The sequence below is a fragment of the Cololabis saira genome, chromosome 8, assembly GCF_033807715.1.
Source record: "Cololabis saira isolate AMF1-May2022 chromosome 8, fColSai1.1, whole genome shotgun sequence".
Classification (NCBI taxonomy): Eukaryota; Metazoa; Chordata; class Actinopteri; order Beloniformes; family Belonidae; genus Cololabis; species Cololabis saira.
The window spans coordinates 40447116-40465874 of NC_084594.1; the positions used below are offsets into that span (position 1 = coordinate 40447116).

The window sequence follows — 18759 nt, forward strand, 5'->3', positions numbered from 1 at the left end:
TATGGTGAATTAAGACCTTTAGCAAACACCAGCTTCAAGGAAACATGACACATTTGACTTTATTTTGAAGAACCAAACTAAAGGACCTGAAAACAGTGAGTGGGCTGAGGTTAACCTTTTTTTTAAGTAATTTCACTTCAATTTATTCTTGTATAACACTAATTCACAACAAAAGCGCTGTAAAAAACGAAAGTCTACAGATCCATTTAATACAGCCCAGTTCAGTCCAATTATAAATCAGTTAAATCCAATTAATTATATTCCATTTATAAAATTACATTCTAATTCTTATTCATATGATTACAATTTTAAAAAAAAAAGACAAAACTGACACCCAAGCTCAAGAATAAATCTTTACATCAATGCAGTCCCCTGTGTCGAGGCGACAGTGGAAAGGAACATCCCATAAACAAGAAGAAGCCTCCAGCAGAACCAGGTTCACGATAGGCAGACATACAGTACATGAACATACAAAAATCCTTAATTAAGAAGATGGGTGGGAAATTCTCTTTCAACTGAATCTATGACTCTCCAACGGAATGAAACCATCTGACAAAAATCATGTTAGTGAAGCATCACCCTGCACTAATGATCATGCACAGCACTGTGCACATAAATGAGATTATGGAATTCCAAAGCTGAACCACTGCTTCAGCTGCAGTGGCCCACTGCATTATGGGATAAAGTGTGCAAAGTAGACTGGTCAGCCGCATGCTGGAAATTATTGGCTTTTTTCCATCCATGTGAAGTGTTGGTAAACTGCACATACTAAAACCTTTAAAGGTCACTACGTACAAACACTATGGACGCAGTTTGGAGATTGGCTTCCATGAAGGGATCCAAATACTTTGTGGTGTGACTGTGTATAGAAAGCGGTAAAACCATTACAACTGTGCCAGGATTACATGAGCCACACCCCCCTGTTTTCCTTCTGGATGGTGGTTTTTGACGAAACAAACATTTGGGACACCCACTTGAGTTGTAGAAATGATGTTTGAAAAAACACATTTCTTGGACAAACTATTTAATCTCCTCTACATGGGACATTCGGCACAACATTCTGGAGGGTTCCAGACCTCTCAAACAGCAGTAACGCCTATAATTCAGTGTTTGGAATAATCCTGGTTTAAGTGCAAGAAAAGACATAAAAAGAAGAAGTGACTCTTACCTGAGTAGGCCCAGTAGGTCTCCTCATCGGTCGCTCTAATGAGTCGTTTCCCAACGGCTCTTTGGATCGGGCCTTGGGGCTCAGCATGGTTTCCTGTCCGTGCTGTGGGGAGAACATGGTGACAGGGGAGTTAGCATGGACAGCAGAACCTGGGAATGAGTGACAGAATAACCCTGTAAACCTGCTTGGATACCTTATTCTATGAAGTTATGATCCTATTTTCAAAAGAAAAACCATGAAAAGGTCAAAAATACCAATAGAATGGCACTGGCATACAGAAAGATGCAAATCCTCAAACCACTGGTAAATTGCGTGGCTAGAAGATATTGCAAAGTATGGCTGTTCTGACAAAATATGGCGTGACGATAAAAAAGTAGTAAAGAGTCACTGCAACAAGATGACCAACTGGACTGATACTGAGCACTGCTGGGAGAGCAAAAAAGACATTACATAACCACAATGTTGTGTGCCATTTGTTACTGAGAGGTGCTCGCAGCAACTTTCCAGCTAGACGTCCAAGACAGAGTTCCCAGCTAAAAGAACTGGGGCCTCATGTACAAAGGGTGCGTACGCACAAAAACATGGCATACGCCCTTTTCCACGCAAACGTTCAGATGTATCAAGAGTGAAATGACCGTGGAAATGTGCGGTGCCCGACGCCAACTTCATGGCTGGCGTACGCACGTTTCCATAGCTATTGGTCCGTTGGCGACACTTAGTGGTGATGCTGGGAAACTGTTAATAATGTGAAAACAATAAGCCCTCAGAGTGATGTGCACATCAGAGACACACTGATGAACAATTAACACATTCACCTGTCTGCAATTACACGAGTGGATATAAAAGCATGCGCAAAGTGGTGCAGAAATACCGTTAACAACAATGGCAGCTTTGGCAGTGTTAGAAGATATCGCAAATGGCGCAGTAAGAAGAGAAAGAATATTTAGCCGGTTTTCCTAATGTAATCGGAGCTATCGACTGCACACACATTGGTATAAAAGCACCATCACTGGATGAATATGTGTACGTTAACAGGAAGCATTTTCATTCCATTAATGTACAGATTATATGATTAATTTATGTTATTTGTGAAGTTATTTATTGGAAAAAGGGGCAGAGCAGATAAGATTCTTCTTCTTTCTGCTTGCTTTTCATTCACGAGTTAAGAACATTTGTATTTGTATTGAATTATTTTATTTTTTTGAATGAAATAAAGAATATTAAAAAAAAAATAAAAAAATATGTCACAGGTGTCAAACTGAATCCCAGAAGGGCCGGTGTCCTGCATGTTTTAGATGTTTCACTGCTTTAACACACCTGATTCTAATTAATGATCGTCACCAGCTTGTCATCAAAGTCTGGATAGTTCTGTTGATGACACAGCTCCTTGTATCATGGTGCAATTAAACAGGGAAACCGGCCCTCGAGGGCCTATTTAAATACATTTGCATATTTAAATGGGGGCGTGGACAGGGAGGAGTCTGGTACTCCTACATGTGCGCTCAATTCCACGTTGATTGGGATGTACAAAAGAAATGTGCTTGGATTCATGCCTACGCACAGTTTCATACATCTGGATTTTTTTGTGCATAGGACGTTTTCTGGATTTAAGCGTACGCCATGTTTCAGTAGGAAATCCATGCAAGTCGTTGTACATGAGGCCCCTGGACTCCACCAGGTCCTGGCATAATGCTCATCCAGAAGCTAAAGAATCTAATTCCACTCCTTTTAATATCCAACTGCACAAACAAACGAGTTGCCCACAGATGGGACTCAGCCGGGATGGCTAACCCAAGGTGGGCAATCCAGATCATGAAAGAACCCATTAACAACCCTCGAATGCCCGGATAGTTATCTACCTCTTCACACCACAGAGGCTCAGGTTTCACTGCAAACTAAATGAGAAGGTGTAACACATGATCTGGACCCAGAAGGGAATTAAAAGCAACACCAGAGGAGTCAAAACACCAGCTACTTGTCAACATAGTTGTACAATCAACCAGATGAATCTGTGCACTACCTTGTCTACTATCAAAAAGAAAGAAAAAAAGAATAAGTAAAAATCATATTAAAAGGAAATAATCTATATGCAAGTAATATGTTTCAGAGATCCCCAAAAAGGCCAACATCAAATTTGAAATAATAAAATTAATTTAAATAGGATGAGTGAGCTTGGAACATTAACGAGGACCAAGCCAGAGTATCGGATATGCAGTGTTATGTTTCACCAAGACGTAGCTGTAAAAATATATCCCCGTCTATAACGTCTCTGTCGGGCTTTTAGAAGATACAGGCTGGCAGGGTTCTGAACAGGAGCATCAAAAGTAAAAGACATGGGAATAGCAGGGCTTGTCAAAAATACAAAACTTTGTCTCTGCAGTCCAAATGTCTAACTGTTAGCTGTAAGTTTACATACATATTATCTAACGAGAGATTTCACCAACGTTAACTCATCAGCGCCCCCTGCCCCACCGTCAACTGTGTCGATGCTGTCACATACAGGTAGGGGTCGGGCAATATGGCAAAAATATGATAATGATTTATTTTTTTTATAAAATCACGATTTCGATTTTATCACGATCTTAAATTGAAAAAATTAATACAGACAATACATGTTGCTGAGGGTGATAATAATTTAAAGAGACTGTAGCATCCCAGTCAAAATCAAAGCAAGTCTGGACTGAAGGTCTCATCATGTAGTTTATTATGCGTTTCTGTGATCCATAAACCACCGTAAGACCAGAGGTGTCAAAAGTATTCACATTCATTACTCAGGTAGAAGCATAGATAGTAGAGTTTAAAAATACTCCTGTAGAAGTTGAAGTATCAACTCAAGTTTTTTACTCAAGTAAAAGTGTTGTGGTTTGGTTTGCTAGGACCCAAGTGCAGGAGACAGAGGGAGGCTGGAGTTCTCAAAAAACAAGGGTTTTAATCCAAAAAGGCAAAAACAAAGCGCTGCAGAGCAGGATTAACCAAAAACCAGGAACAGGAAAAACCGACGAGGAGACATGGAGGAAGAACCAGTACGGACCAACAGGGAACCAAGGAATGACAAGACAAGATATACTGAGGGGATAACGAGACATGACGAGACACAGGTGCAGACACAATCAGGGCAGATGGGACACAGGCGGGGCAAGACAGAAACTGAAAGTCACAAACTGGGGGGGAAGTGTCAAACCCTGACAAAAAGTATAAAAGTACTGGTTTCAAAACTACTTAAAGTATAAAAGTAAAAGTAATGTAAGCGGGGGAAAAGCCATTAAGGACAAAAGCCATTGAAAATGAATGCATCTTAGTATAATGCAAATATATTAAAGAACCATATATGTGTACTATTGAGCATTAACATGTGTTTCAGAGAGCAGGAGATATGATGACTAGTTGCCTATAAGTATTGTAATGGTGCAAAAAGTCAAACTTCAGAGGCATGTTATCATTTATCCTAACCTTTATTGGAATGTACATCCAAGTTTAGTTGCAGGAATCTGAGGGAACGGATGTAAGAACAAAACTGGACAAGAACATCTGAAACAACCACAACCAAATTCACTCTATCCGGATGGAGCAATTTAACTGGATAGTTTTATTTAAAGGCCGAAATGAAATAGAGTAACGAGGCTGTTTTTAAAATGTAAGGAGTAAAAAGTACAGATAATTGCGTGAAAATGTAAGGAGTAAAAGTAAAAAGTCGTCTGAAAAATAATTACTCCAGTGAAGTATAGATAACCAAAATTTTTACTTAAGTAAGGTAACGAAGTATTTGTACTTCGTTACTTGACACCTCTGCGTAAGACCAACGTAAGAGCTGCATAAAATAAAGAAAACAATACATTAACAGTTAACTTAAACTACGTTGGTACCAAAACGTTCACAAACTCACACTGACAGACAAATACATCAAATAAACTACCTTGTTGCCCTCTCGACTGGAGCTAACGCTCCCTTTTGTCCTTCCTTTTCCGTGTATTGTGTATTCTTATCTGCTTTACCGTTTTACCGTGAACCGTTATTAACCCGTTACTGTTTACATTCCTTTTTCATCAGTTTAGTTTTCTCTCTTCAAAATAAAAGCACTTCCGTGTTGAAAGAATATAACAAAATAAAAGCAGCATAACAATAGAAACATGAATTTTTAACTGTAAACTATTATGAACTGGAGTCCTTTACAGAGGCTACTAAAATTGGGTTTAAAGCCATCCGACACGTTATTAAAAACAAGGATAGCAGTGTACCATTGTCCTCAATGCAGAAATGGAAAATGAATGACTGTAGTTGTCAGTTTCAATAACTGACGTTTTGTCTGTGTCAGTTTTCATGTTTTGCCATTTTTTTCATTCGGAGTGACTATTTGCACCAGGGTACAAATAGCAAGCCCCCACTAGCTGAGCTATTCACACCCTGTTGAAAACAAATGCATTGCCCATGCGCATGTGCACCAACGTGTCTGCAACAGACAGTGGTGGACAGTAACGGAGTAAATTTACTTGAGTACTGTACTTAAGTACATATCCAGAGGATTTGTACTTTACTTGAGTATTAGATTTCTTTGGTACTTATTACTCTTACTTGAATACATTTCCAAGACAAATATTTTTACTTTTACTCGAGTAAATTTCTAGGAAGGCTGAAAAGTACTCGTTACTTTCAGGTCTGCTCTTTTTTCTTCTTCCCTAAAATCCTATTGGACACAAGCTGTTTTTGTCAAAGGAGGAGACCTATCACAGTGGACGCTCTCCACTGGGATGTACGTAAAGCGGAAATACGTCAAGCCTCCTCAAAACGATACCGCCAAAGTAGCCTGCGTTTGTCAAGACAGAGCCGCAACAAGTCAAGACAGAGCCGCAACAATGGCTACGCCTGCGTCAGGAGAAGAAAGACAATCCGCTGAGTCGTCTGAGTCTGATAATGAGCCGGACTCGGAGCAGGGACTTTCACAAAATCCTTGGCCGTATCTTAACTCAATGTTTGAGTTCGACCGAGTAAAAAACGAGGGCACAGTTTTTTGTAAAGCAGTGGTCTTTGAGGGGGATCCAGACTTAGTTGGATGGTGCAGGTTCATTTGGTTTCAGTTCATGATTGTTAATAAACTCTGCATCATCTGCTGGCCTCTTATGATCCCATTCATTTGATTTGTTTTTGGTGTTTCTGCAGGTTTTATATAACATTGTGGTTCTAAAAGCAGCACATCAGTGCAGCTGGTTTCAAAGAGTTAATTCTCAGAAACAAGAGTTAAAAGATCCTTAAATTAATTTAGAAAAAATATAGTAATTTACTGATGTGGAAAATAAGAAATTTACTCTTACTCTTACTTTTACTTAAAGTAAATTTAAAAGCATTTACTTTTGGATACTTAAGTACCTTTAAAAGCAAGTACTTTTCTACTCTTACTCGAGTAATATTTTGACTGAGCTACTTTTACTTGTAACGGAGTAAATTTTGACCAGTAGTATTTGTACTCTTACTCAAGTACTGGGGTCGAGTACTCTGTCCACCTCTGGCAACAGAAGGTGCTTTTTCACTTGCCCATGCGCATGTGTACCTAAAATTGGAACCATGTCAAACAATAGAATCAGAATCAGAATCAGAATCAGAATCAGAATCAGAAAAGGGTTTATTGCCAAGTTTTCACACGAGGAAATTGTTATGGGGATTGGTGCAACACAATACAAATATAAAAAACAAATATATAAGAGATAAAATAAAATGACATGTATAAACAATAATAGAAAGTATAAACAGTGAAATAAAATGTAGACCGGAAATGTACAAAATTAGGTTTTAAAGTGCCGGGTGAGTCTGTACAAAAGTGACTTAGAAACTTAGGATAGGTAAAAAGTATAGACAGAAATGTACAATGAGGTTTGTAAAGTGCTGGATATGAGTCTGTGCAAAAGTTACGGGATTGGAGTTTTTACGTTAATGTAACGTAGAGTGGGATGGGGGGGCAGTCCGTGGTAGTCGGGGGGGTGGGGGGGACCGGGGCCTTGTTGATGAGGAAGGCTGCAGACGGGAAAAAACTGTTCTTGTGGCGTGAGGTTTTGGTCCTGATGGACCGCAGCCTCCTGCCAGAGGGAAGAGTCTGGAACAGTTTGTGTCCGGGGTGAGAGGGATCTGCTGCAATCTTTCCTGCACGCTTCAGGGTCCTGGAGGCGTGCAGGTCCTGGAGAGATGGGAGATTGCAGCCAATCAGAGCCAGGCAAACGTCTGCTCTCACACTTTTGTACGAACAATTTTTGCTCTTATGTCATTGTAAGATATTTTGAAGAGATTTGAAGAGATTAAAAGAGGTTTATCAAAAGTGGTGTGAATACCTGTCAATCACCTGTCAGAGACAGCTGATGGATTTTTTTTTATAAATAATTTTTTTTTCTAACAATACATGGGTGCAAATAGCATACATTGATATTGGTAGCCGGGTGTAAATAGCCTACGCATCAGTACTTGCACCAGGGTGTAAATAGCCTAAGCCTAAGGTTTGTGTAGAAAATCTTTCCTTCAAGCTCATTAAAGTAAAGATTTAATTGCATTCTGACAGCTCAATTAACTTTAAACCTTCTGCTGAATTTTTACCAGCACAACTTTTTTTGGGAAAAGTATTTACGGCTGAGCAGCTCGTACCCTGTGCCAGGTACTTACCAGGCGTTTGAACACCTCATTTTTGTACTGTCTTTAACGGAACTATATCCTTTGCGAGATAAAAGGCATCAGCTTCTGTCACCTCTTTCCATCTTGACTTGTCAAATGCCTGTTTCTGTTGTCTGTTTTGGTCTCACGCTAGCTGCTGCCTCCGCCTGCGGTGCCGCCGGGCCCCTCGCTGTTTCCCTCTCAGCAAACTGCTCGGGGGGCTTCCTCTTCAGGGGAATAAACAGATTCGCCCTGTTACCACCCGACGTGCAAACGGTTTCTGTGCAAACTTTGCAAATTATATTAAAGTTAAAAAGAAAAGGCCATGGAAAAGAGGTCCCAGTGTTTGACTGCTGTTTGATTTTTCATTGATCTAGCGCAGTGGTTCCCAAACTGGGGGGCGCGCCCCCTAGGAGGGGGCGCGGCGAGGTTGGAAGGTAGATTTGAAATATCTAGCTCCCATTGGTCGTTTATATCGTTGAAAGAAAATAGAGGTTATAGTAGGCTACGTGAAAAGGAGTTCTTTGTATCTGCACTAGATTGCTGTTCCTGCGGAAGACCCGGATGTCTGGCACAGTGAAATTGAAATTGAATTGCAAGAACTGAATTTGAATTGTGAGAACTGAATGTAGATTCAGTTTTTCAATGCAATGATTCAAATTAAACAATACAAATTCAAATTATGTGATTCAGATTCAGTTTTTTGATGAAATTATTCAAGTTGAGCAATTTAAATTCAAATATAAATTATTCAAATTCAGTTTCTAATGGCACATATTTCTGCCCATAAGAGCCTAACTATGTTGGAATAAAGCAAAGTAGCCTAATAATGGTGCTGTAGAAACCAGTTACTCTATAAATACAGTATATACTTGTAGTGCAATCTCTTATTTTATTAATGCATAACCACAGCAGAGGCAGAGGCATCTAGAAGCTGGTGCGGAGGGGCTTTCGCCCGCATCTTCACTCCTGAAAAATGTAAGTTGTTGTCATCAACCTTTACAGTAAATTTGGGTCATAGTCAAATATAATAAGGTTTATTTGTATAATGCATACCTCATATGGAGTAGCTTGACACAACAGACTTTGTGCAGTGGTGTAACGGTGGGGATGTTTGTGTGTTTGGATACAGCTACAAGTCAGGCAACAAGCAGCAGGTCGACAAGTACAACATTCTTTGTTACAGCAGCCGTCATGTTTCCAACGTCAGCGTGGTAAAATCCAAACATAACACAAGTATAATTCTATCAAATCTTCAAATACTCTATCACAATATTCACATCAGTTACCCTTCTCCTCTTCACACGTCTCCTTTGTGTCACAACAGGAAAGATCACAGACCGTGGGGGAAGTGGAGAAGAAGTTCAGTGTGGTTGTTAACTTCCCTCAAGGTTCTTACATATTCCACGAGAACAGAGAAACGTCTTCTTTTTCTTGACATAAAAAGAACCAGAACAAAGTTTGTTCTGAACAGGACATTTCATGCTTGACGAGAAACTGAAGTGCAGAACTCCTAGAAGTCCTCGCGGGCCCCGTCTACGGCAACACTGATGTGCAGCTCAGGTACAGGGTTTCCAGATCATAAAAATAAGTCGTGCGAATGCTGAAAACACTAGTGTGGAGAATTAATGTGGTTATATATCATGAAAAGAGTCTGGATCAGTGTGGCGTTTCAAACATTACTACAAGAGTCAAGATGCGTCAGGGCCACAGATCAGGGAGGGGCTCGTACGACTGAGCGAGGATCATTTCTTGTATTTTTGTGGTCATTTTGAAATAATGTCACATATCAGTAGCTCAGAGACAAACACTATTCGTGTTGGGTGTATAGCGTGGATACAGAAGATAGAGTGCAGTGTGTAAGACTTAAATGCCTTTATGTAATGAGCTGTCAGGTGCTGCAGCGATTTATGTCATTTCCCCTCCTAAAGTTTGCTTACTTTACAAGCGCGGTCACGTTGGGTTGAAGCCGCACCTAAACACTTTACACAGGAAAAATGAGAGGCAGTAGATATAATCATGCCCGAAAACTAGCCACAGCTGTTGTTGATAATTCTGTGTTACACTAATTCACTAAAACTCTGAAAAACAAGCCCAAAAAACCCCCACAAGCTGTGACTTTTGATATTTCAAAATAAAATAACTTCATTAGAAAAAACAAGCCCAAAGTTGTTTATCATAAGCAGAATTGGCAACCCCTCGCAGTACTGTGAGATAAACAACAAAAACAGTGACAGCACAATGACACTGACAGAGATGACAGATTTGGGTTGATGACGAAGGGAGGAGAGGAGTGAAATGTTTGAAGTGGAGGAGGAGGAAGATTTGTTATTACTGTTTGCGACTGATGAGGAAAAGGAGGGGAGAAAAAGAGTACTTGTGGAACTTCTACACCAGCATAAAAGCAGGATGGTGTTTCTGCTTCCTTGCCTTAGCCACACCCACTTTACTTTCTCATCAATCACACAACAGTTCTCTGTCGCCACACGGGAAGAAAGTTGTGCCCAGATGATGTGTCAAAAATAAGCTGCAAGAAAAACATGACCTCACTTTGTTCTTGCCAACCCGAGAGCAAGATGTCACGGCTTAGGGCTTTTGAGTTGGGTTTTGATTTCTTATACTGATTTTCTGAGATTTTCTCATCTTGAACTCTACTAGTAGTTCCTGTTTTAAGTTCATTCCACGTCCCATGTTGACTTCCCTTGTTTCCATCTATCCTGATTGTTTGCACCATAGCCTGTATAAAACAATGGACGAAGCCCTAGGTCACATGACCCATTGGTTTCTGAACAGCAGTTTTAAAATATCTGCAGAGCTGCCATCCGACGTTCACAGCAGAATATATAAGATAACATGTTGACTCGACGGCAGAAGCAGAAGCTGTTTTTAATAGAAACTGATATTTCCCTCACTAAGCACAGTAGCATGAGTTAGTGACAACAGCTAGCCATTGGCTGAGCCGACTGTCAATCAATCATATTAGAAATAAATGTAATGCTTTATAAATGGGAGCACGGTGGCTTAGTGGTTAGCACTGTTGCCTCACAGCAAGAAGGTCCCCGGTTCGACTCCCAGGCCCAGCAGGGTCTTTCTCTGTGGAGTTTGCATGTTCTCCCCGTGCTTGGGTGGGTTTCCTCCGGGTACTCCGGTTTCCTCCCACAGTCCAAAAACATGCATGCTAGGTAAATTGATAATTAGAAATTGCCCGTAGGTGTGAGTGTGAGTGTGTCTGGTTGTTTGTGGGGACTGCGGGTGGAAACTAGCATTTCTGCTAAACCCGGTGTATTTACACTGCTTAATGTAGTGTTCATTAATATGCATTGTCCCGTCTAAATAAATGTTGAAACTTAAACTTAAAAGTCCTCCTGGCGTGGTACAAAAAACTCCACCCTCCTCAGAGTTGTCATGGATGTGAAATCAAACAATTGAGACCAAAACGTTTTTTTAACCAGGCTGTAAATACTGTATGTTGTATGTATGTTTATTTCTGCTCCAAAGTTGGACATTTTTACAAAGGAGTCAATGGAGATTGACTCGGTTCTAGCCTGTAGCGGCCAGTCGAGGAACTGCAACAAACCTTGGTTCCCCAGGAACCTCATCCCGGAAGGTTAATGGTTGGCTCTTGGGTTGCACATGTGTGTCGTCAGTCCTATCTGTATATTGTCATAGCCTCCCTTCTTCACTCTTGGTCTGTCTGTGTCCCTGACTGTGTTTTTCCTGGCTCTCTGCTTTTCCTCATATGGATTATCTTTATTTTTCGCCTGTGCAGCACTTTATGTTCAATCAAAGGGCTTTGTTTGTACTCCTGCCACCTCAGTTTCCTTCATTCTGATCCTGCAACTAATATCATAACACAACAACCCTCTCTTTTCCTGTGGCGAATGTGTCAGCCTTAAGAGCTGAAGAAACAGAGTGACACACTGAGCAACACCCTGAGCTGTAGCAGACAGTCAGACAACTCACAACTTTCCCAGATTTGCCGGAACATAAGATGACGGTCTTAGAGCTTCTCAGTTTCCTACAGGAGGACAGACTCAAGGTGTATTATACGTGGAAGGCCCTGACAATTGCTGTCACTATTCTAGTGACAGTTGCTGCTGAAAAGATGAGCTTCTCCAAACTGACGCTTATCAAAACGTACCTAAGATCCACAATGTCACAAGAGCGTCTCAATGGATGCGCTTTAATAAGCACATGGTGAGCAATCTTGCCGCAAGGAAGTCCAGACATGCACAGTTTAAATGTTCGCACACACACATTGTCTGACCATAGAATAATTTCCAATTGTGTGTATGATCAGGAAATAAACCTTTAAAGTCTGTCGTACAGCTTTTGTCCATGAACTGTTGGACTTGGTGTGACGTGATGGGGCAACAAATCCTAATCTTGCCTAGGGACAGACACAGCTCTGCACAACCTGCTCCTGCAAAACCATCTGGTCTTTCTGTATGTAAACCCGTCGTACAGAGATGACCTATGGCCAAAATGAGCCGTTAGGAGGTGGCCACAGGAAGCTGGAGAAACCGGGGATGTTTGGAGGATACAAAGTAGGATGAAAGTCAATTTCTTTGTAATTTCGGGGGGGTGGAACACACTTGTTTTACTTGACAGTCATCTGTGTCGCATCATGATGCAAAAAGAAAATGTGCAAAAAACATAATTAAAAGCAGGATGCAATGATTTGCAAGTGTCAAACCTATTTGTTATTCTAAATAGAACATTACTAAAGAAAAGATTGAGTGAGTGATTTGATGTCAGAAACAAATCTCAAAAGGTGATGTTTACCACTGCGTTTTAGGGGAGGGATTTTGCCTCAATCTTGTCTGATCAAAGACTTCTAGGACAAATGTGATAATAGAGCTTCGTCCACCATTTTGTAAGTGCTCTAAGCAAAACACTCCAAGTGCTCCATCAGACTTTGTGCATGTTGTCCCTCCTCTTGTGTGATTCTGGCCCGGCAGTCTTTCTGCGCAGCAGATTCAGTTATGGTTATGGTTCTATAGATATAAATATAGATATAGATATATACCGTATTTTCTGGACTATAAGCCGCACCTGTATATAAGCCGCATCAGCTCTATTTTTAAAAAAACTATAAAAAAAGATATATAAGCCGCACCCGTATATAAGCCGCATCCGCTCTATTTAGAAAAAAAGATATGCAAGCCGCAGATATTTATGTTGTTAGATTAGATATTTACTACATGTACAGAAGGATTTTGAACTGTAAATGATGTACATGTTTGTACCTAAATAGATCCTTTCCTAACAGTGTCTTTTAACACGGCAGCAACTTTGCTGATTAAAACGGGACAGAACCAAGAGAAAATAACCGGTATTTATTTATTTGTCTATTTGAAATCTGCTTCTACTTCTATCTGCTAAAGAAGAAGTAGCGTATTCTTCTTTGCATTTATTTTGTCTTAGTTTTTATTCTAATTCCGGTTAGCACTCCCCCTAGCGGTGGAAGAAAAATCCACAGAATAGCCGCACCTTTGTATAAGCCGCATGGTTCAAAACCTATGAAAAAAGTAGCGGCTTATAGTCCAGAAAATACGGTAGATATGATGCTGATTTCCCTCTCAAGTGTTTTTGCTGGTGTTTTCAGATTCTTTGACTATTTAAAAAACACTCACTTTTATCGCTTGATATTGATATTCTGTCCTATCGGAAGTTTGAGTTTTGTTTTTTTTTCCCCCACAAGTAGCTTTCCTTGAGCCCAAGCGAACACTTGTGGTAATCCTGAGGACACGACCACAAGCTGTTCCTGTGATCTTCGTTTTAGTGGAAAAACAAACTGCTGAATTCAAGTCTTTTGGCCTCAAGCGCTTTAAACGCAAAGCCAGAATAAGGCTCAGTGTCCTGGCCTTTTGTGTCCAGACACACACATTTTCCTTTTGAGAACAAAAGTGGACAACACTAGTTCCTCTCATCCATGAAAGGCCAGTAGCCTATTTATGGAAATTGCAAAATGTTTGCTCAAGCATTGATTAAAATGCACAGGTCATGAAAGCGTTTCTTGATTTAACTTTGATAATCAACCTCCTTAAACGCCACAGAGTTGCTCTTCCTGGGGAAACACATTGTTTGGAAGCAGCAGCTGTAGTCTAGCAGCAGGCTGCCGGTGAGGTGAGAGGGGGGAAAGAACTTTGCTGCATCCAGCTGGAACACCCTGCTAGCTGAAAGTGAAGGAGGCAGGCATGATGCTGATGAAGAGATGTTGATGTCACAACCATGTTCTGAACTGAAAGACAACGAAAGTACTTATCTCTGCCTCTGACACAAACAATAAAACAATCACCATGTTATCATTTATAGTTATGACGGGGTGGAAAAAATACATCAAGATAACAGTGCAGGTCGGATCCGACTCACTCTAGGTCCAAATGAATTCAGAAGAGCGTTTTCACTTTTCAAATTACATGTACACTCACAGTAAGATGTTTGCTGGTCTCCAGAGGATATTTAAAGAAACGTGTAACCTGTGACAACCACGTAGTGCGTCATCAAAACAACCCAGAGAGCGACTGGTTTACAGCTTTCCACTGTATGAAATCTACAAAACAATGCACAGAGCTGCCACACCGTCTTCTCCACTTGCCAAGTCGCAAGTACCTCTGAGTTTTGAATGCCTGTATGAGCAAGCAGGAAACCAGCTTATGTTTTTGCAGAGCTTCTGTCCCTGTCAGATCTCTCTTATGACTGGACTCTTTTTCACGCAGGGATCAAAGTGGAATAAGAAAAAAACTCTTTTGACTGAACTTTCAGTCATACGCTGTTCACCATCTTCCTTTTCAGAGCACCCCTTCTGGGCGTACAGGTGTGAATGTAAAACAAGGTGAAAACCATTGAGAAAAGAGGCTATTGAGTGTTCTTTCCTGCTGAAAAAGACTTTATTTCAGAGCAAAGACTACACCATGTTATTCATGGGCCACAAGTAAAGAGACAACTTCTAGTGGACAGTTATTTTTTATCTTTGCCTAAAATGAAGCACCACGGCTGGAGAGACTATGTATCTCGGCTGGCCTGGGAACGCCTCAGACTCCCCTCAGAAGAGCTGGAGGAAGTGTCTGGGGTGAAGGAATTCTGGGCATCCCTTTTGAGACTGCTGCCCCTGCGAAACGGTTCCGGATAAGCAGCGGAAAATGGATGGGTGGATGGATGATTTGACACTTGTTTTCTGCAATCGAACACAACGGTTCGAAGACGGAAATGGTTTTAGAACTGATGACAAAAAAATTAAATATTATGTTGATGTTGATTTCTTGGTTCTAGATTCTGGGTTTTGGTTCTTAGAGTTTGGATTTCGATTTGGGATACATTTAGCGTTGCATTGACACCATATGACACCATATGAGTGCCAGAGGCATTGAGGGTTCTGCGCAGTATTTTTGGTGTTCCAAGGCCTGTGCTCTGCTGGATCAGGATTGCTGATGTTGTTCCTGGGTTCTGCTGGAGCCACTCTGCCAGCTCCGAGGACTCAGCAAGTGCTCCAACTACTACTAGAACCACTGCTTTCTTCACCATCCAGATCTTTACTATGTCTTCCTTCGACCCTTGGTACTTCTCCAGCTTCTCATGTTCCTTCTTCCTTGATATTGCTGTCGATTGGGATAGCCACATCAATCACAACTGCTCTCTTCGGGAGTTTGTCAACTTCCACAGTGTCTTGTTGGTTAGCCATCACAAGGTAAGGTAATGAGCAAAGATCTTGTTGCTCTTTCATTCTCCACCAACAGTGGAGGTATCTTCCACCTTGACTTGACTTCCAACCCAAGCGCAGATGTTCCTGTACCCTATAACCACGACCATGAGTCTCATGGTGTTGGATGAAATCATCTGTGCATCATGAGGAGGTTCCACATTTTACATCAGTGGGTTCTATAGGCCAGTTTAATATGCCAGCGGGGTACCTTTATCACTGGCAGAGCATAAGTAAGTGTGTGTGTGTGTGTGTGTGTTTGTGTGTCTGTGTGTGTGCGTAGGTGCATGTGTGCGTGCGTGCGTATGTATGTATGCACATATGTACGTACGTATGAATGACTGTGGTTTTAAGATCTTTTTTTTTTTAAGTTTTTTTTTTAGGTTTCTCCCTTCGAAAGACATCACACTGACTGCCTGCAGCAGTGACACAAGGATGTCACTTCAGACAGAATATTTCATTCATGTGTGTTTTTCCTGGGCATTTTTCCCAAAGATAATGTGATTTTTATTTATCCACTAATTTCTTTACTCATTTTTTAAGTGATGGTACTTTGTGCATGCTTTCTGTCTCGTAAAGTTGCTAGAGCCAGCATCATATCCGTGCTGTTGTTATTCAGTCAACAACACACACTGAGATAGAGCAGCAGTCTGAGCTGCCTGGCTTTCAATTGAGAGAGGTTTATTGTGTCATTATAATCCAAAACATTTGTTAGTCCCCCTTTCTCCACTCCTTCAGAGAGCAGTAAGGAATTTGTATGAATACACACATTTGCAGCTAATAAACAAACAAGCCAAGACCTACAGCAAAACTCATGTTAAGCTACTGGTGCAGCTTGTGTCGTCACTGGAGAGGAAGAGCTGAATGACATGAGAAGACCTATTCAATCGACAAGACAGATGCAGCCAAGAATCCACTTTACATTCAGTGAAAGTAAAAATAAACAGGACCATTTGTAACAAAACAGGCCACCAGTTGATTTACAGAGAAGCACAGGAAGCAGGCAGATATGGACACACACAGCCCAAACAAATGTGTTTTTTCTTTTTTTAACTAGTCACCTGTGCCATCCCCATTTCTTATTTAATATGTCTTCACATCTGAATTGATCTCAGTTGTGCCATCTCTGGAAACATCTGGCAGAAATACGTAGTATAGATGGGGAACTTTAATCTTGTTTAGTGTGACTCGTTTATATTGAAGAAAAGCAGCTTTGCAAAGATGAATAAGAAATAAATCGCTTTGAATGAACATATTTTTCTCAAGGAAATTAGGCTCATGCCTTTTACTAAAAATGTGTGTGTGTGAGAGAGTTTCAGAGAGAGAGAGAGAGAGAGAGAGACAGATAATGCTGTCTTATTCGTATTCGTACTAAACAATAGTTAGTGACGTTTAAATTCATCCCTCTTGGATCGTAGATGCTACTGTGGCTACTCTTCCTAGAAGTAAGCATCTAACAGATGATTCAAAAGTAACAGAGAAAGGAATGAAGACATCACTGAAACTGTCAAACACCTCTGTACATGAATCTGTCATATCTGAATCACTGAATGTGTCCATAGACCACAAGGAAAGCCTCTGCTCCTAAAAAACAAAAACAAACTCTGCTGCCCCCCAGAAGTTTGCGAAAGAGCACCATGGCAGTCCGCAAGACTGGGAGAATATTTTGAGGACCAATGAACCAGAAGCTGGCTTGCAGGGGAATAATACTCTTCACTGTAATGCTCAAGAAGGACAGCTAACAAACATCAAAGCATCATCGCCACCATGAAGTATGGCGGACGGTGCGTCATAACACCAAACACGACCTGGTTCTGGATAACGTCAAGGAGCTTGTTCACTAGTTCAAGGTTGGAGGATGTTGTGTGATGCAGCAGGACAATGAGCCTAAAGCATAGAAATAAATCCATCACAAAAAGGAATTCTTTGCCGAAGCAAATCCAAGACCATAACCCCACAGAGATTCTGTGGAACGAGCTAGAGATTTCTTCACCCCAGACAGCCCACAAATGTGTGAGCTGAAAAGAAATGTCAGAATGCCTCCTGAATGTTGTGCATGTCTGATCCAGAGCTACTGAACACGCTTGCTTGAATACATTGCAGCCAAAGCAGATATCAACGTCTTATCCATGCAGTATTATGAAAGTTTAATAGTTGTGTTCGATAAAAAAAATGTTTAAAAGAGGCAGTATGATGTTAATTACAAGACTGTCCACCTGATCATTCCAGTGCAATGCTTTTGTCATTTGTCGGTCTCACCTCTTGCATTGTTTAATCAGCAGCTTTTCATTGTGTGAGATAACGGTTGTGCAACACAAAAAGAATGAGCCAAAACTGATGACATATCAGTAAGAGAGTGTCCTATTTCATACATGAAAATCCACTCAATGGCCATGAGACTCTCTAATGACTTAGCTGGGGTCAGAGCAATTTCTTGCTATATGCAGACTTTGCAAATGCACATGGCTCCACGTGCCACTATGGGGGTCCCACAGATGAACGTTCAGCCTCACCTGAAGATGATCAATATTACCTGTCTTTATCTGTTATCTGCGTAGACATAAATGTAGAAGATAAGAATAAAATAAACCACAATCATAACCTGTACCTAGTGTTTTTGTAACACAATCAAGTCAAAATCATGGGACTCCAGTGTCGTGCAGTGAGTGACGCCCAGCAACAGGTACGATACGAATGATTGACAGCTGCCTATCAATCCTGTTAGTGAGGATATCCATGAAAAACAGAACGGCATCAAAAAAAAGTTACTTGAGTGATGCAGAAAAAAACATAAGAAGAACGTGGAGGAAGGAAGATTTTGTTGCTTTTATTGTTTGCACATTGATATCTATGTAAATATTAGCCTAATTTATCTTCTGCTGCTTGGCACATCTTGTTCATTTATTTGATTCTTATTCGGGGAGTGAGAATTTGTTTTGCTGTTTACTTGTTGCTTTCGAAATGTAAATAACTTTTTTTTATTATTCAATTTGTTTGTTGCTGTTTTTGACATACACAGAAGGTTGTTAGAAGAGTGTTGTTTTACTGGTATTATCATTTTTTGTCAGTTATGTAGTGTGAGTGGCTCTCAACTAAAGTGAATTTTAATGTGAGAGGTTATAATTCATATTTTTGCTCATAAAGCATAATAGATTGTGGTATGTCCATGAGTCAGGGTCTTCAACCCTGGTCTTCAAGATCTACCGTCCTGCATGCTTTAGATCATCATCACACATGTTTCTAAATAATGATCGTTATCAGC

General features: G+C 40.6%; 1 protein-coding gene across 1 annotated transcript in view; it reads right to left on the reverse strand.

Annotated features, from left to right (window-relative positions):
- Positions 1 to 18759, reverse strand: part of LOC133449557 (receptor-type tyrosine-protein phosphatase gamma-like) — a 448089-nt gene that overhangs the window by 359895 nt on the left and 69435 nt on the right. The window contains exon 2 of the mRNA XM_061728722.1: positions 1169 to 1270. Within this exon, the coding sequence (XP_061584706.1) occupies positions 1169 to 1270 (102 nt within the window). The remainder of the gene's footprint in view (positions 1 to 1168; positions 1271 to 18759) is intronic.